Here is a 19789-nt window from a genome sequence, read left to right on the forward strand (position 1 = left end):
GCTGGGAAGCGCAGCAGCGTGCGGGCGAGCCGAGCCGAACCGAACCGCGCAGTCCTCCCAGCGCGAAGGGAAAGCGTAATAAGTATTCCAAATGCATCCGCTTCCACCCCATAAAATTAAACTCCGGCATGGCCGCACGCAGGGAAACAACACCAAACCATTTAAACTCAAGCTGTCGGGAAAGGTTTGCATCTGAATCGTCACTGCGTCCAGAGCCCCTGGAGAGGTCCAACATCCCTGCGACAGCTTCATGTGAAAAGTACCTACAAGTACAAAATATTAGGGATGATCTTTTAATATTTTGCTTATTGAAGTAGTGCAGAACGCAAGCTCACAAGAGTGTTATTGATAAGGAAACGGGAAGAAAAGCACGAATCCGGCGCGACTTCATACTGTTTCTGCGTATTTCTCATTTGAGAGCGACTGTGCACCGCTCAGCGCCCGCAGATCTCGAGTCTGCGCAGCTACCATTCGGAGTTGCGTTTACCACAAATCTTAAACATTTCACAAGATTACTTATGAGAAAAATGAGTGATTCTTGAACGACCAAGAAAAAAAATACTCTTTTGTTTGATAATAGAAGCCACCTTTGCAAACCACGCTAGGAATAATTCAATAGACTGCAATAAATCAGCGCGATATTTCTGCGGATTTTCCTGTGAATTCTGCGAACTGCATCATGTTTTACTCCATGAATAAAACAGTGTCAGGTTCTGTAATAAAACCCTACAATCTGCGGTCCCAGGCGTCATCACCCCGCCTGCAGGACCCGGACAGACCCCGCAGCTCGTCCACGCTCCGTGTCCGCTGCTGCGAGCGAGGCTAGTCCTGTCCTCCACTGAGCGCAGCGGCGTGACCCGTCCACGCAAAACACGAGGGTGGTAGCCGGTCTGTGCTGAAAACAGGGCCGAGGGCGCCCCCTAGCGCTCGTTACAAACAAGGACAAAACGCCGCTGGCGAAGGTGGGAGACATTTAAAGCAAAAATGAGGAGAATCATAACTCAAACTGTACGTTTTTCACATTTTAAAAAACGTTATGCATATGTGGTCAATACAAGTCTTTGGTCCGGCTGCTCCGGATTTATCCACGATATTGACTGCTACCCGCCGCACAGGGCGCCTCGAGCACTGTAATGAGAGCATAAGAAAGTTATAAAACAACAGGAGGAAACTCAGATCTTCCAGCCCATTTGATCTCAGGATCTCATCCAAGTGCTTTCTAAAAGAAGCCAGGGCACTGGCTTCAGCAACAAAGCTGGGTGGCTTGTTCCAGGCTCCCACTATCCTTTGTGTAAAGACATCTCTGAGGCCCTTCAGCTTGTTGTCTGGGTCCTTCCCCAGACTCGCCCGGGACCAGCTGCCCCTCACCTGCCTGCACGGGGCCCTGTGGTGGGTATCCACTGTCCACTTGACAGCAGGGGTGTGGGGCTCCGGTCGCTCTTCTGCGCTTGTCCAGTGTAGGATGTTTGATGGAACCGAAAGCTGCTTGGGTAGTATGGTGGCACTGCTACCTCGCGGTGTTCAGGCCCTGGGTTCGATTCCAGACCTGAGGTGCTGTGTGTGTGGAGCCTGTATGTTCTCTTTGCATGTTCTGCTGGTCCCACAGTCCAGAGACATACTAGTCTCTGTGTGTGTGTGTGAGAGACTCCTGCCTTCATGCCAAGATGGACTCCAGCTCCCCCACGACCCCGAACTGTAAGAAGGGGTGAGAAAATGGATGGATGGGTGGAAGCACTAACCACGGAGTGCGTATGACAGAGTAACCAATAATTAATCACAGTGAGAGCAAGTAATACAATTTGTCTGCAATTTACTGAACCAGTAAAGGAAAACAGAAATCACAACACTCATCAAAACTCTTTCACAATATTTATTTACAGTGTTGTACGAATGGAGCCTCAGTGGTACAGTGTGGAAAAGGCTCGTTCCTACACGAGGCGTGAGGGAGGGATGAGAAGGGCAGGAGTGCATCACCACTGTAGGGGCCTGTGGTCACTGCTGGCAGGTTTCTCTGCGATCCTGCACAGCCCCGCTACACCGGAGCAGACACGCTTGCCCCCGAGCACCTGGAGGAAGGGCAGATATCTTCTCGACAGCCACGCCAGAGCGCGGCCCACTTGCTCGCACCCTCAACAACCTGCACTGCCAACACACAGCTGAAGCACATTAACGACTAACCCAGCTAGGACACCTTCACTTGGCCTAAACCGAAACACAAATACATACAGGTAACACTAACTCCTGTACGTTGTGCTGGATAAAAGCCTCAGCTACAGAATTAATCATAAAGTAATTACTAAAATCATTTCAAACAAAGAGGCGTCGATATGTTAGTCCATATCGCACCAGCCAAGCTGTTTCGGTGTTGCGTTCTCCAGTCAGTAAAGAGCACTCGTTTCCCTCCTGCAGGAGAGATCCAGCCCTGGGGCTCGTGCTCAAGGTTTGATTTCTCCTGGGATAAGAAAAACAGCACCTTAATCCAGGCCTGAGTGTTTTACAGCAGCTCAACCCATCAATCAAGCAAACGTATTAAATCATCTCGGACAAATCCTATCTTGTCCAATTGATTGGACTTGACTTGGCCAAATACTAAGAAGTTGAATCACCTGTTTTTTTTAGGCTCATCAAAACCGTTAAACAGTGGTCCATCCAGGACACAGATGGACTTACAAGGGCCTGCAGTTTGGAAAACCTGGAATGGCTCATCATGCTCTATCGGGATCCCTGGGATCGACGTTAGTGTAGGTGCCTGCGCTCGTGTTCCCAGCAGAACAGTTGAAATGAAATGACACAGCATAGCTTCTCGCTCATGGGGAGACCTCTCCTGAGGCTTGTTGTGAAACACAACCCCCAGGACCCCAGTAGCCAACCCAACAGGACCTGCATGAGCTTGAGAGAGTCCTGCTCGAAGTGTCCAAAATCACACCGCAGCACCTTTGAACCCGTAACAAAATACACTCTGAGAAAAGTTTTAAAAATAGAAGAATACTTGTACAAATACAAGAACCACAAAAATCTCCTTGAAATTAGATCGATTTACTCTGCTTCAGTCACATGTAGGCGGAATTACCCGATTCATTCTGGACACTAGAAATTCATCTTTCTCTGCAGTTACATTTTAGAAGAAAGATTTTAATTTAATGTAATTAAACCCCTCCTCTAATCTAATAGATTACAAGTGATTTTAAAGCTTCATTTATATTGTCAGAACAATGAAGTGACCGCCCTCTAAAAGTGTTAAACTCTTTCCAAGACAAAGACGTACTTGCTTTTATGTACTTGTTTGTGAATATTTCAGAACACTGAAAAATTCACAAACAGGATCGGAAACCAATCATCTTGATAAACATTTTGATTTGTGCAAATTATTGCTTCTTAAAATATTCCCAACAAGGAATATTCTCTTCAGTCAAACTCTCCATTATACAGATCCATTGTAAAGAGACACAGGGCTCCAGCAATAAGTTGTGCTCTTCTAAAACAATTAAAATAACCTTTTTTTGGTCGTTCTGTAAATTAGGATACTTTTACCACACAGGATCGCCTCTGTGCCAACCACGGTACTGGAAACGACTGACTGTATCAGACAGAAAACAATCGCCTGGTTCTTCTAAAAACTATTAAAGTCCTGTTCAGTCCATCTCACCTAGTGAGGGTCCTGTCTGCAGGGGGTCTTCAGTTCAACATCAGTGTGGTTCCAGCATGACTGCAATGGGCTCAGAAAGACACAGCTACTACATGAGCTTGTAAACAGCAGCCTAGAGCTGTACACCCAAACATTTACACCTATATACAGTGCCTTGCAAAAGTATTCAAATACTTTGCTGTGCAAACCTAAATTAATTTAGGCACACAGAGTTACCTTAATGACCAATAGAATTAGCTGAGTGAGCTCTGTCTGTGAGCAATAATCCGAACACACCTGTCTGCTAGGCGCCTCTGTCGGGGGCCCAGCCACTGAAGGGATCCAACCATGAAGACTCCTAGTAAGTCTTTGAGCATGGTGAGGCTGACCTTTAACAAGTGAAAGGTGCTCAGACAAAATTGGTCTAAATGCAAAGTACAAAATCTGATTTAAACTCGACAGAGTGCATCACTTAGTCAGTCAACAGCCCTATTGACAAGCATGGTGGAGGCAACATTATTTTATGTTAAAAGCTGCTTCAGACCTAAAATCAGGACACAAATTCATCTTACAGCTGGACAATGACCCAAAGCACAAGACCAGAGCTACACTAGGCTGGCTTAAGACTAAGAAAGTAAAGAAGTGCTCGAGTGGCCCAGTCCTGATCTACAGAGCATCTGTGGAAAGATCTGAAAACTCCTGTCCAGAAGTGACCCCCAAGCAACGTGAGAAAGTTTGTGCAAGTCTGCCCAGGAGAATGGGCTGGGACTGCACCAAGCCAGGGTGCAAAGCTGTCTGAGATTGACCAACAAAGACTGCTGCTTAAATTACTGCCAAATATCGAGTTCACAGGGCTGAGTACTTATGCAATCAACATCTTTCAATTTGGACTCTTTAGTTTTTACAGACATCTACTCTAACTTTGAAGTCTGCAGTTTGTGTTGCCAGATTTTGAATAAAACATTACGTTTAACAGCACATTATGAATACAGTCTGAATCATTTTGCAATTTCACAGAATGGGGCACCAAGGTCAGGTCTGAGGAACGGCCGGGACAGCTGGGTGGGCTTCAGGGTGGACGCACAGACTCTGACCAGCAGGGGCAGAGCAGGTCCCCAGAGTTTCCATTTCAGTCTAATCGTTTCATTTACCAGAAAAATCCTTGCCTACCCAGGTGCCGATGAATGCAGTTGTCATGTGACCTGGAATCAAGACTAATAATGATATCAATCAAATCACAATGCAGACTGAAACAACAGCTCCAAGTGCCAGCGAAGCCTGCAAGGACAGGCGCTGACCTCCCCCCCGCCGTGCTCCCCGCAGGAATGAGCGGACAGACGTGGACGCTGGCTCCCCACGGCTCGACAAACTGCCTCATCCGAGGGCCAGGAGGGAGCAGGAGCGAGGCTCTAGCTGGGGCTGTTCCTCTCCATGAACTCCTTCAGCTTGGTGGGGTAGTCTGTCATCACGCCCGTGGCGCCCAGGTCAAAGGCCCGCTTGAAGTCCTCCTCGTCGTTCAGAACCCAGACGTACACCTGGGAGAAGGGACACGCAGAGCTGGCTCAAGCGACTGTCTGCCCGGCCTGCGCACCTGCGCACACTGCAGTGATCTGCTACACACCACCTACCTGTATTCCTCTGGCAGTTAGATGCTGGAACAGGGCCTTTCTCATGAGCAGCCTGCGAAGAGAAGGACACCAGAAAGAAGAGCTGCCTTTCAACTCCTCACATAAAGGCCCTCCTTGACAGAGGATGCTTTTTAGAGGGAAGATCAGCTTTAAGTGAGCTTGCTAGGGCTGAATGATTAACCTGACTCAGACTGATGATCTACAATGGCCGGGCAAAACATTGCTGTTGTTTAAATGTATTAATGTGGCTTAAAATGTTCTGAAAATCTAGTGTTATACAGTACATCCTTATCTGCTCAAAGAGTTGTTTTGAGTAATGAACGTGTACCTGTGTTTAAGCCTTTAAACTTTTTAGTGCAAACAATCAGCATCCTCCATTCTCCAGCTCAGTCTGCACGGGGCTGCCGTGTGGCTCAGGGACGGTCCAGACTGCTGTCTGCCTGACTCCCGTGAAACAGAGCTGCTGGTCCGTGGAGTGCAGCTGTCTGCGGGCTGCCATTGACGTCACAAGACAGACAGCAGCCTGGAGCACAGAGCCCCACTCCTGGGCAGCCCCTTGTGAGCACGCCACACTGTACTTTAACAAATGGACAAAACTCAGGTCCTGAAAGCTAAAACAGGCAAGGACCGGGGAAAAGTGCAGCTGAATATGGGGTGTCTTTTTGATGTGGCCGTGATGAAGATGTGATCCTGGCTGAAGCTGGGGTTGGAATCTAGGGGAGTGCCAGCAGGGGGCGACGTAGAACTCACGCGTCAGCGAGCCAGGCGATGAAGCGTTGGCTCCTGGTCATAGTCTGGGGGTCCTTCAGCCTGGAAGGAAGGATTCAGTCAGCAGAGATTCTCCACACTGGGGCTTCAAAAGATGCAGCACATCAAACCCCACTACTGCTGCAACAGCCTAGCAGTCTGCACTCACACGGCCTAGTCAGCGTGTCCTGGATGGGTCTGGTCCTCGCGGGAGAGATAAGAACCAGCGAGATTCTGTAACTGAACGGGAACTTTCTTCCTGACAATGGAGAATTGCTCCAATGTATGGACAGCACAGCCCCTCAAAACTGTCCACCATCAGGGGGTAAAGGCTTCCTGCTTGGCAACCTGTACTCTCAGCATTTACAGATTTTGACACATTTAATTTGCTACAACCCCTGAGACGTTACTCGTCACTGTTCAGTATCTCTCTCAGCTCTTGTTCCCCAGCAATGAACCAATTTTACATGCAGTTTCCCATCAAAACACACAAGTTAAAGAAACTGACATTAAAAACCAAAAAAATTCTCATTCACTTGCATTTTGTAAGAAAAGAGTCCAAGGTTTATTTTAGCTTATGGTCTGCTTAAAAAAAATGTACTTCACTTTCTGCTGAACAGCACAGGAACAAAAATCGGCCTTATTTCACAACTGGTCCATGCTCATTAACTGATTACCTGCTGGGTGTGCTCAAAGCAGATTAGGAAACAAAGTGTATTTACGTAAGAGTTCAGAGACCATTTCACAAAGCACTAGTTATTCACTCAGTTAAATTATTCTCTCAAATAACTTTCAGAAACAAATTCAGGAAACCCTATCAGCTCCAGTACACCTAACGATGTGACAGCACTCGGATTTTGGCTACATAATATTCGGACAAACCACATCTCTGCAAGCATGTGGAAATACACACCAGACACCAGGGTCAATAGAACATAGGAAAGGTTTCACATGAGAGGAGGCCATTTCGATTATGTAGTTTGTATTGCAGTTACTAGCTAATTGATCGGACTCAGCTATGTTTTGGCTTAACTACATGGCAGGATAGCTTGCTCCAGACTCCCACAGCTCTTTGGGTAACAAAGTGCCTGCTGTTGTCAATTTTAAATGCAATTTCACAAAGTTTCCACTTGTGCCTTCTGGACTGTGTTTCAATGTTGAAGCTGAAGTTCACTGGGTTTTCTTTGTTAATGCCTTTGAAGATTTTTAATACAAAAATCCACTTGCGGGACTAAAAAGCATCATCCTGAGAGGGCTGGAGCGAGGGGAGCCTAACCCTGGCAGGCACAGGGCTCAAAGCAGAACTACAGGATGCCAGTTCATCACAGTGCTGCTACTGCTGCTAAAAACACAGGGTCACTCAGGCTACAGGGAGGAAACAGGCCAACCTGATTGTCATTACCAGCTGTGTCCTGCATGAGTGGAGACACATCACTTGCTCCACATCAGTTAACAAACACAGAACTGTAGATCCTCAAAGAGTTAAAAACAAAAAAGATACAGAGCAGAGAAAAAGTAATAGGTAAATGAAACTAAGGGAATTGAATGATTAAACGGAAACATTCTCATGCACAAGAAAAACTTTCAGGCACAATTCTAAATAAAGTTAGATATGGCTACTTAATGCAAATTCAATGATGCACAAACGCAGGCTTGTCTGCTCTCCCCTCCAGCGCCTGTGTGCTGCTGTCCAGGTCAGCAGGGACACATTAAGCTCCAGTGCCAGGCTGAATGCATGCAAATACTCTCACATGGTTCAGCTTAGCACTGCCCTGAGCCAGCTGTCTGCGAGAAGCACACATTACTACACGATAATCCCCACACGGCGTCCTGCTCCACTGCCAGTACCCTGCCCTTGGCTGTGTGAGTCTAGCAGTACAGGCGGGAGCAGAAAGCTGACTTTCAGAATTCATTTCTTATAATTACTCAGGAACAGGTAGGTCCGTCTAATACTCTAACGTGCTGGTATGAAAGGGGTAAAACCACAGTAAACTCTTATCATTGGACATCACAATGTAGATCAGAACACACTGCTATATTAAAAATAAGTGCCCCCTCAACTGTGAGGAATGACGCCATTTGCTCGGGTAGAATGTTTCTCCCCGTGTAAGACAGTATCAGCTTCATGAAGGCCATGTGCTGCAGGCCCTGCTGGACTCAAGGAAGCACGTCTGGGGACAATGGACACACAACTCCAGCCCACTCAGCCGTGGCAGCGTTCGGCCTGCTGGGCCCCAGCGGTGAGGCCATCGCCACAGGCCGGAGACGGACTCTGAATTACAGGAGCCGCAGGCCTTCGCACCAGCAGAGACCTTGCAAAGCTGTTTCTGCTCTCTTGAGCCAAGTGCTGGTAATGAACTGAAATCAAGGAGAGGCCAACTGTTCCTGCAGCATCACCAGACTTTCAGTTCTAAACTGCTTCACTGGACTAAGCTGCTAAAGCAATCAACAGAGGTTCCATTTGTTGTGAAATGAATGGCTTGAGCTTGACCAGTCTCCAGCACTGGTCCCAGAGTCACCCTATGTCACCGACTGGGTAACCTGTAAGAGACTGATCAAGTAAGGGAGCTCTGGTCCTCGAGAGCCGAAGGGCTTTACATACGGTCTGTTCCAAATGACCTCTGAATTGTTCAACACCAGTCAGAAGCGCTTCCGTGTGGAGTCTGCATGTTCCCCCCTTGTCCATATGGGTGCTGAGGTTTCCTTCCACCTCCCACAGACACGCTGGCAGGATTGATGCAGCTTGTGTGGGTGTGTCCTGCAGCAGACTGGCAGCACCCTGCCCAGGGTCCAGTCTCCGTGGTTCCAGGACAGACACAGGGCAGAAGACCAGGGAGAAGACTCCTTCACATACGGGACAGGTGGAAGATCTGTTTAACCTGCTTAATTTGAAAATTCACCTGCTTGACTGATTGTCAGGGTTGAGAAACTAGCATGTTAACACTTCTGTACAAACCCCTGCTGATCTGGGGCTCTTAAGAAGCAGGGTAGGGGTTCAACACCCCTTGACCTTCAATCCTGCTGGAATGGGACCTATCAGAGCAAGAGCACCCCCCTACCCCCCTCCCAATAAGTGCAGGGTCCCAGCAACTCCCTTTCACTCACTTGGTGATGATGGAGGGCATGGGGATCTCCAGGAACTGCTCCCGCAGGGGTACGAAGGGCAGCAGCCCAGTGTAGAACAGCCCCACCAGCAACAGCACCCTCTGCAGGCTGAACAGGATCGGGATGCGAGGGTTCTGTCAGGGAAAACGAAAGTCCAGCATCACAGCGTGAACACTGCAGGTACACACTGCACCCAGCTCTGTGACGTATTCCTGAGGATGTGCATCCTGCACTGCTCAGCCCAGAGAGGCCCTCTCACTCTTCACCGAGAAATGTGCCGTCCGAATTGTGTCAGATCTGCGTGAGAAAGGAGTCTGTCAGAGTGGGGGGTGAGGCAAGTTTCCTCTCATTGACGAACAATGAGATTTTAACACACACCCATCCTTCCCTGACTGACTGCAATGCCATGAACTGTAGATATTATTATCAGTTATTTGAAAAGAATGCCTTAGTTCATTGAAAGACATTTAGGATTAGGCCTGAAAGAAACCACGTTTTTAATTAATTGAAAAGCAGAAGGTCCTAGGGCTTGATTTTTGAGAGATGGGCAGTAGGAGTGAGATGTGTAAATTAAAGTATTTCTAAAACGACGCACTTCCTGCCATGGCTGAAGAGACTGGAGCACGATGGGACTGCCTGTAGAAGTGATCATAATTCTGGAGTGGGAACACGAGGGGAGGGATTGCTGCAGTCTGGGATCTGGAGACCGCGGCGGTCCCGCCCCGGCTGTCCCTCCCATAAGGCCACGCAGCTGATCCAGCACAGGCCCAGGCAGGACTCTGCAGGATCTCTGGCGTTCTTCTCATTAACAGATACGCCAGGCGGCTTCCAGGCCTGGATTTAGCCCTGGCAGGACTTCAGAGGAGAAACACAATCTCTCATGGCGGGCGTGATCACTGCGGCGGCTGGCATTGCAGACCAGAGCACCGGGCTTCAGGGCAGAAGGGCTCAGTCTCTGCTGAGTGCCTGCGCCCAGCTCCAGTACGAGCTCGAGCAGGACCTGCACTTCACAGGCATCAGTCTCCATCTGTGCAAATCTGAATCTGTAGTTTCCACTGCACTGAAATCAAGACACCAAGCTGTTTAACTAAGAGACAGCTATCCTTTGCCATTTGGGCCTATGTAACGTTTTAAAGCTGTACTGGGAATCTATGTACGCAGATCATGGCTTTTATGCATTGAAATAGGTATATGTCAGCACATACCTCAAGAAACACCTGAAAATAGCAAATGAACAACAATTAAAATACTAGAAACAAGCTTCCTGGCTAGCTGTTGAAGTGGATTCTCACGGTTTCTGGCAACAGCTGGATGCGATCCTGGGGTAAGTTGTTCTTACGGGCTTCTATTGATGTAATCAGGCAGGTTCAGGGGTCGCCTGTTCACTCTGAGTAAGTGTTGTAAATACCTCTAACCAGACCAATACTGAAAGGGGTTCAGTCTTGACAAACAAGGCCTGCTACAGCAGGAAGAGCCATAATCGTGATCTCCTGTATAAGACTCCTGCACCATGCAATTACGCCCATGTTGCTAAACCGCCTTTAATTCTTCACATAATGCACAGCAAATCCCATGGTCTTGGTTGAGGCAATTTCCCCGACACATTAAAATGAGCACCAGCACACTGGGGCAGAAGAGTGCTGTTTCCATCCAAGGCATCCAGGTGCGAGCCCGTAGAGGCTGGGCTGCAGGAGCTCGCCGCCCTTCAGCCAGCTGTGTCTGTGGCTGCGGTACTGCAAGGTGCCAGCATGGTGCCAGCGTGCGTGTGCACGGCGTGGCGGTGCTGCGCGGCTGGTGTCCTACCTCCCTGTAGCACTTCTGCACGACCTCGTTGCTGGCGTTGCCCCACACTGTCAGGTGCTCCCGGTTGAACTCCGTCACCAGCTCCGACACCTGCAGGAAGCGCGGGCGTTATTAGGGCAGGTACTGTAGGAGAGGGGTGACCCCAGGAAAGGGGAACGGCGGCGCGGCGCCCACGGACCTTCCTGATGAGTGTGTCGTTGTTGGCCTTGATGTCGATGTTGACGGGAGTGCTGGGAAAAGCCTCGAAGACGTCTCTGAGCAGGGGGATGCGCTTGTCCTTGCCGCCCTCGCAGCAGCCCTCTGTACAGACAGCACCCCAGCAGGGGCGTTACGCACCGGCCACAGCACCCACACCCGCTTTCCAGATCCCCCTGACACCCCCCCCCGCCCACGCCGAGCACCGGAGGAGCTCGATGGCCCCGTGATCATGGCGCTGGTCCACTGCGGCCAGGAATCGCCAGGCGGCGGCGCTGTGGTGGCAGCGGTGGGATCAGCAGTGACCCCCTGGACCTGCTGCAGCAGCAGTGAGAGACAGGTGCTGACTCTCCCTTGGGACAGCGTGTGAGTGAGCCTGGCTCCTTTTCAATTCATTACACCAGCTGTAAGTAGCACAGTCTGAATGGTCTCCCCTCATCCTCACCTTCTTCATCATAATCTTTGCCCTGAGGGGACCTGACCTCGGACCACAGCCCTGCGGTAAGTCAAGCTCGCACATCCCACCCCTTGTGGTTGTGGATTTCTGTCACCAACCCCGTTGCTGTCGGCTGCCAGACCCAGCAGCACTCACCTCTCTGGAAGGTCACCTGCAGCTTGCACAGGTAAGGGGGCAGCTCCTAGACAGAACACAGAAAGCCAGTCAGACCCTCCTGCACAGTCAGCAACAATGACCGAGCTTTGTCCAGCATCTGCCCACAGCGGGGAGCACTGAGGGACGACCTCAGATTTACAGCAAGATTTGAGGCAAGACAGAAGGCAAAAGCAAAAAGACAGAAGGCAAAAGCAGTCTATCATCAAGCCAGTCCATAATGGTGCGCTTTCTCCTCAGGGGTAAACTGCTTAAGACAGGGGCAGTTGATGGGAGTTGGGAAGAAACCACAGCTCCTGACGAGAACCTACGCCCACACCTAGGAAACTTACAAACTTCAGAAAAGGCTAGAATTGAAACCCAGGATCCCCAAATTCTGAGGCAGCAGAGCTAACTGTCACAACACTGCGGCAAACTCACATCTTAACACAAAAGGAAAAACAGCTCTGGTAACAATGACACTGGTGAAATGGAGTTTATCTCACACAATGTCCTGATAGGTGCACTGTTTTTACTCTCAAGACTTTGCCCTCCTCTGTAAATACGGTTAACAGCTTGAACCTCCAGGTTCACTTACCTCAATGCCTATTGAAAGGACTGTGGACAATGTACAAGCAATTTCATGTGAAAGGTTCACCAGAAAACTGCTGAAAGTCTGGAGCGTAGCTTTCCTAGGGAGCTAGTGAAGATAATACAGCAAAGACAGTGGAGGCCACTGTACTGTCCTTGCATGGGTCCACCAATCAGATACTCACTGCATACGACAGGTCGCGGATGAGAGCGCTGACCCCCGTCGACCTCTTCAAGTTGGAGTCATGCGACACCACCACCTGCTCGTCCTTGGTCAGGTGACAGTCCAGCTCCAGCATGTCTGTACCCAGCTTCACCGCGCTGCCAGCGAGAGCGGAGGGTTAGCGTGACGCCAGGACAGAGCCGCCGTGACTCTGGGGCAGCCGAGGCCGGATTCAGGCTCGGTCACGGGCTCAACTTTCGGAACAGACAGCGCTCTTCCCCCTGGTTCCCAGATCAGCTCAGCTCATCACAGCCGGACTCGCAGAACCTGCCAGCGTGCACAAGGCTCCTGACCCACTCACAATCCCCTGCACAGCACACAACACACTTTCTAAAAAGTGGAACCTGACTGGAAAATAACGAGTTTAATTTAGTGTGTGAATATTTCTGCAGGGAATAAAAGTAGAAAACACTTCCAGGACCTCAGCTTGAGACCCCTGCTCTGTGTGATTCAGTGTCTGTCAACAGCAAGGAAACAAGAAAAACACAAATCCAAACGCCCAGGACTGGCCAGCCCGTACGGCATCCCTGAGCGTCTGAGGACAGGGGCAGTGGCTGCTCTACTCACTGTCTGAAGGCTGCCATGGTGTTCTCCAGGTTTTCCCCTGCGCCTGAGGAGAGAGCACAAAGAGGAGGCGTCACAAACCCTGCAGCAGCACCAGTGGTGACCGCGGCTCTCTCCTCACGCTCCGCGCCCTACAGGTGTCACTGCTGTCACTACAGTCAATATAAACTCCACCACACCAGTATAATGAAGAACTCCTTCTGGTTTCAGTGCAGAAACACTGATTGGACTCAAATGACCGGATCTAGGTCACCTTAATGCATTGCAAGGACGTAGTTCCAAAGCTGGTTAGAGAGAATTAGCAGAAACCTGATACCGTCAGATGTGACAGAGGGGTGAGGAAGTGTGGTATAACCTGATACTGGTTCTATTCACCCGCTGGGTATCAAAGATGAGGTCACTTGCTTTTTGCTGTGGTGAGAGTCTTGATTCCTGAATGCAGAAGCACAAGGTGCCTTTTCTATTTTAGATATAAATGAATTATTCAGCCCGCTGTAAGGCCCCTGTGCTACAACTCTGAATCCTATGTGTACGATGCCAGCTAGGCTGCTTGGTATAAGGGCAGACTTTACACAAAAAGAAACAGGTTTCAGTCTATATGACACTGAGACGAACAATTGACACACAGGTGGTGGGTTTCTGGAACAAGCTGCCAGGCCATGTTTTGAAACCGATTCCACAGGATCTTTCTGAAGCAGGTGATGAGATCAATAAGCTTCTAGCAGCCCCAAAAGCAGGAGAGTACGTGGTCTCCTCTCATTTCTGACTCCAGAGTCCTTGTGACACAGTGCACTCTCTCAGCACTGGCTGACACACACAGAGGAGGTCTTTTCTGGGTTCTGGAGCTCCTTGTTAGATTTTCATCAGATCAGCTCTCCCTCACCATATGAAAATTCTGCCTCTGTTGAGGCCTTTAAGTCTTGCCTCAAAACATACTTGTTTAAAATAGCCTTCAAATCCTAATCACTTTTTTTCTTCTAAATTCACATTTATACATGTTTCATTGTAAGTTTACTGTGTTTTATATGTATAAAAATCTACAGTGCAGAATTGGTCTGGATTAAAAGTTGCTACAGAATTGATTGGTTGGTTAATTGAACCTGTGGCCCGAGGGAAGAACTGTGCTGCTTCAGTCGACCCTTTGCCTTGGAGACTCACATGTTTTGCAAGTGTGACACATTAAGGGCACAGAGGAAAGAGGAACTTAATTCCTGCTGACATGACACAGTTACATCAGCAGCTCTGACAACACACTGTTCCTCCAAAAAACTGCTTTAGAGAAGCAGGCAAGTCTTTCAGAAACAGACAAGGAACCTCGCCTGCAATCCAAGCAAGCAATCCTGCAGATTGGCTGTTTTCCTTCTCGACCTCAGCACATAATGAAAGCACATTACAGGGCATCTAATCCTGGACAACATAATGATATTTTAGGTAAATAGGTGTAGGCCTATAGCTAATCCTAGTTTGTGAAACGAGTCCTGCCAGTACAAAATTAAAATCAATGTTTCTTACTGGCTTGTTAAACCATTTAAACCATCATTAACCTTAATGTTTCTGTAAAAAACTCCTGCCTCGGCAGCGAAGTGTGTTTCTCCCTAATGAAATAAACCTGGTGCTGTTCAGGGCTCCCGAAGAAAAAGAAAACGAGGTGCCCAGGACCTGCAGAGAGTGACCCCACCCCAGGAGCCACCCGCTGGGTGAATTCAGTCAGCAGCGAGACCGCAGGGGCCCTGCGTTTGACTGCACTGCGGGAGAGCCCTGCGCCCGAGCCAGAGGGGCTTCACCGCCACTCGCGCTGGTAGGACTGATCTCCACCCTGACAGCCCAAGCAGGTTCGATTTCTCAGGTGCGTCCAATCCATGGATAGTGATCATCTGTGTTGACCATAGCTGTTGGGACTGAAATTGAAGCAGGAACTGTTTTATCTACAGTAATAAAGTTATATTACTGGTAAAGTATATTCTATAATAAATGTTGTGCTGTTAGCCCATCTATTTTCGAACAGATGTTTCCAATTCAGGGATGTGGGGGAGCCAGAGTCTATCCCAGCAAGCAATGGGCACAAGGCATGTAAACGCTGGACTGGAGGCCAGTCCATAGCAGGGCACCAACACACAGACACAGACACAGACACACTCACACCTGGGTCAATTTGCCCAGACGCCAATTAACCTGCCACTGTGCCTGTGGACTGCGAGAGGCAAAAGGAGCACCTGGAGGAAACCCACATGAACCGGGGAGAACATGCAGACTCCACACAGACAGCACCGCAGGGCTGGAACTGAACCCAGAGCAGTGTTAACCACTGCGCCCCCCTGTTATCTAGTGTGAATCCTTAGCTTTAAAAAATAAAATGCACTTCCAGTTGTGCTGTAATTTTCAGTCTTTTTGCCTTCAAAGCGTTTTTCAATTGGTGGCTGAGATGAAGATACTACAAGCACTCACAGCTCATGAAACGAAGGCACCTGCCTGGCTCCTCCTGACCCTGAACCCAGTGCTCTCTGACACGCAGTGTCCTTGCTGCTATCAGAGAAGCTCAGTCAACAACCTCCCCAGGCCGAAGAGTTCAGGACACTCCCTCACTCTGTGCAAACAGCAGCCAACACAGCCTTTACTGCACTGCTTCCCACAGAGATAACAGACCCAGACAACAGCCTGCTCCTTGCAGAACTATAAAGTCAGAAAATTAGAAGAGGCTTCTAGTATAAAAACACTACAGGAGTGAACACCCACATGTCATAGGTCATGTACATTCAGCTTGAACAGTGGATTACACAATTCTAACATCACACAACACCCCTTCACTTAAACTTTTGACTTATATTCTCTCATTTTTTCTTTTTTATTCTTTCCCCACATTGTCTAGAACACAGAAATAAAGTGTCAGCATAAACACCTAATTTATGAGCATTTTGCTTTCAAAGTCCTGCAGTTGTCTACATTAAATACCACTCACTATATTCACTCTTAACCTAAAATCTGTTTCCTTTTAACAAATTCTCAAGCCAAAAGCACACATTTCCCAGAATACCTTCTGCCTGCAATGTGAGAATTAATCTTTTATGTAAAACTTTATTGAAAGTCTTCTCAACACCTAAACACTACATGTCATATGCTCTGTGTGTGTCCATTAGTGCTGTTGCTGTCTCAATGAGAGCTACGAATGTGTGAACTGTGAACTCTTCTCCAGGATATTACTAGTCCGGAATTACTTGGGTCAGATTTGAAGGGTGCTACAGGAGGGGTTCTCCAGTCCCGGGGTGCCGCCCCTGTCCTGCCACAGCCAGAGGGCGTGTGTCCACAGCTGACATGAACAAGCCAGTCGCGCTGTGTCCTTCAGTCCAGCTGGTAGATCACCATCAGCACCTGGGACTGAGGTGCTTGAGAAGCACTCACGTTTAACATGTATGTGCTGTACAGAAATGACATGGATACATATCGATATCCTTCTCCGGCTCCTAGCCCCACGACATCCAACCATTTGAGCTGCTCTGGGATGTGCCCCCCAGCCTTGGTATTGGGAATGACAGCTCGCCAGCTGCGGCTCGCGCTGTCCAAGGCGGAAACTCCTGACTCCCAGGTGTGTCCCGGGAGGACCAGCTGCGGCGATCTCTGTAGCCCCCCACCCAGGAGCGACCCCGGACAGCCGAGTGTCACGACTCACCGCCCCGGTGTGAGATGTGTCTGCTCCGGAAAGTCTCCCTTTTCCTGCGGTGCAGCAGCGACGGGCATTTCAGCAGCAAAGCGGAGGTGAGCAGGTAGCCGCCGAGAGTGGACAGCACGTAAATAGCAGCACACATCTCTCTCCCTCCGTCCGTCCGTCCGTCCCCGGCTCCGTCTGCGACAGCGTCTTCGCTACCGGTTTCGCTCCTGGACGGGCTGAGGTGGACTCCGGACTCCGGGAAGCCGGCAGAGATGCTGTCTGTTTACAGCGCTTCCCTCACGCCCCAGCGAGTGCGCAGCTCAGCAGTGCGCGCCGGTCTGTCTGCTGGTCTCTCTGGACTCCTGTTCCCGCTGCGCCTCCGTGCGCTGACCGCTGCCCTGGCCGGACTGTCCACCCCCGGCTCGTGTCGGCCGGACTGCTGCTCCGGCGCTCGGCGGCTCTGCGGAGCGCAACGCAACACGGGCATGCGCACTGGCTGCCGGCCGGCTGAGCGCTGCTCTGTGCATTGCGGGCGGCAGCTGCGCGCCCTGCGCTCCCAGCGGACGGCAGTGTGGATTGTAGGCCTTTCAAACAATACCAGAGGCACGAAACAGCCGAAATCCGCTTCCCTGCAGGACTGTGCGTGCTAAGAGGCCATTTTGCCTTTAATCCCGGCCTTCAACACAATCACCGCTGGGAAACGCCAAACAGACATGGATAATTTATTTTCTCTTCATACCGTGACACCTCTTGCACAGATGAACTCAATTTGGCACATGTTTACAGGTTGGGTTCATGAAGATGCACGAATACGAGCGTCTCTATATAAAAGGATACATAACTTCCCAGGAATGAAAAGCTTCCGCGAGGCTGCACTCTCCTGCTTGGGTCATGTTTCTCTGAAGATCAAACGCCAAACACACAGGCTTGTCAGATTCTATTAATACATCCGCACTCAAATACCCGGGAACCACTGCTAGTGTCTTAACAAGGAGAGACCTGAGAGACCAGCGACACCGTGGCAGCTGAATTAACTAAAAATGAAAGTATTTAATAAATTGAAAGAACTATGTGTCAAATAGTCAGATATCACCAAACATAAGGAAAATTCAAAGGATTGCCATGCCAGCTCTTGTCTAATTACCGCTGGTGTGTTTCGCATTTCTCTTTAAAGAATCTCAGCGATATAATGTCTCAACTCCCCCCCAAAAAAACAGAAGCTTCTTGTCAGAAGCCTCTTTTCTAGCATTAGGCTGAAAGGAGCAGCTGTGGACCCACTGCTACCAACTGACAGGAAAATCCCCAGCTGCCCCCAGCTCAAGTCGTCTTCCTGTCAGACGTCTCCTCGGCCACTGCTCCTCGTGAAACATCAGCAATGTCAGTGAAGCTCCTGCCAGACGAGCCCCAACAACCACCCCTCATCTCTTCCACACGCCCTCGTGGCCAATAAAACGGGCAGCTGGGCCTCCCCAGCGTTTTTATACGGGACCCTGAGCACGCTGGGGTGTAAGTTGCTTAATTAACTCAGGAACCACACCTGTGTGGAAGCACCTGTTTTCAATGTACTTTGTATCCCTCTTTTATCAAGCGTTTCCTTAATTTTGACATCCATTCAATTCATTTATCACTCTTCTTATGCTGTTGTAATACAGAAAAAAAATATTTTGGTTTATTTGATATTGACTGAGTGAGCCCCACACAGAAAAAGGCAAAGTTGATGTGATCAGAAACAAGAGTTCGCCAACTCATGACTTCAGCTAATCAAAGCAGACACACTGTCCTCACTTGACAAACACAGTACTGTTCTTCAGGGGTATCGGTCAGTAGGGTCACCCACTGTATGTACACAATCAATGCTCCTGTCTGACTGCATCAACCTTTCCTCCCATGATCTGCGTCACTGTCACTGAGCCATGCAACCTGGACAAGATAGCTGGGTCTGCTGCCTCTAAAGGTGGAGAAACTAAATTTCTCACTAATCACTGATGCACTAGTATCACTCCCTGTGATAATATCACTCACTGTTGCACATTTCAGTTGAAGAAAATATACAACAAAGTTGTAAGCCATTGGAATTTCCTATTGAATGTCTATGGTATTATTGCATTAATATGTTGAAAACACAAATGTCCTTTAAATTAATTTTTTAGAAGGAAAAGTTGTCCCAAAACAACAAACTGTAGGAGGGAAGAGCTGAAGTTCATTTATCAGGTTAAAAACCCAAATCACCTCGCTGTTTCCACATCTTTCACAGGAAAAATAAGTCGATTCTTTGGTTAGCCAACAACTTCTGAAAGAACTTTCTGATCAATTCCATAAACACAAATGGCAGAGAACAGGTTATTAATCAAGCAAACAAATGAGATACATCGTCATTATCATTCAGTGCCATTATCCCAGCCACCTCACAGCTAATAATACAACTACCGTACACAATGAATCAACAGAGGTTCATTCGGCACTGACAAGCATTAAACTACGTTTCTGTCCTGGAGCTTCTTCAGGTGAGCAAGGAATTATTCTTCTGCCCTGGATCCACTACAGGGTCACTGGGATAGATGAGTCTGTCACTGTTGCAACAAACCTCAGCAGACTGCGAGCTGTCTTTTGCTGAACTCTGTTTTTATACCATTCATTGTCAATAATTCAAACTGCTGATAACTGGGATTATCATCATCATTGTAAGATCACAAGTGAACTGTAAATAACTTACATTGTCGTCATAAAAAATTGAATGACTCGAAGGATATGCCCTAAACCAATGGCAGTGCTCTACAGAGTCGTATTTACCAAACTGTAATTGGAGCAACACATACTAGCAAACAGTTTCTGCAGTACGTTAACATGAACCTCACCCATGAGCAATCCTCCATCTGGTCATTCTGTCAAAACCATCCTTATCTTATGCAGAACCTTATCAGCTCCTTGGACAGGCCCACATGACTTAGTTCAACTGAACCTGAAACTCTGACAGGATGTCGAAACACCCTTTCCAGTTGCTGAGCTGGGTCCTTCCACACGAACAGCAGACTGTGGCCGAGTTCACACAAGTGAAACATTCAGACACAGAAGCCAG

The 19789-nt window shown here is 48.7% G+C and overlaps 1 protein-coding gene across 1 annotated transcript; it reads right to left on the bottom strand.

Moving 5' to 3' along the window:
• Positions 1-1855: 1855 nt before the first annotated feature.
• On the bottom strand, positions 1856-18747 carry gdpd1 (glycerophosphodiester phosphodiesterase domain containing 1). The gene is made up of 10 exons (XM_015367587.2): positions 16735-18747; positions 13074-13116; positions 12469-12604; positions 11696-11741; positions 11087-11208; positions 10909-10998; positions 9106-9239; positions 6004-6063; positions 5254-5305; positions 1856-5160 (listed from the first exon to the last, which is right to left on the bottom strand). Exons 1-10 carry the CDS (start codon positions 16868-16870, stop codon positions 5035-5037), a joined length of 945 nt encoding a protein of 314 aa, XP_015223073.1. The 5' UTR covers positions 16871-18747; the 3' UTR covers positions 1856-5034.
• Positions 18748-19789: the final 1042 nt, after the last annotated feature.

This window comes from Lepisosteus oculatus, chromosome 26 (genome assembly GCF_040954835.1).
Source record: "Lepisosteus oculatus isolate fLepOcu1 chromosome 26, fLepOcu1.hap2, whole genome shotgun sequence".
NCBI lineage: Eukaryota > Metazoa > Chordata > Actinopteri > Semionotiformes > Lepisosteidae > Lepisosteus > Lepisosteus oculatus.

What these genes read in the sequence shown, in the direction of transcription:
- gdpd1 (XM_015367587.2), bottom strand. Translation starts at nt 16,870, where the DNA reads ATGTGTGCTGCTATTTACGTGCTGTCCACTCTCGGCGGCTACCTGCTC. An exon ending in TCCGCGACCTGTCGTATGCA is followed by an intron (nt 11,742 to 12,468) that starts GTGAGTATCTGA and finishes TGTTCTGTCTAG; the next exon opens with GAGCTGCCCCCTTACCTGTG. An exon ending in TGCAGAAGTGCTACAGGGAG is followed by an intron (nt 9,240 to 10,908) that starts GTAGGACACCAG and finishes TTTCCCTGACAG; the next exon opens with AACCCTCGCATCCCGATCCT.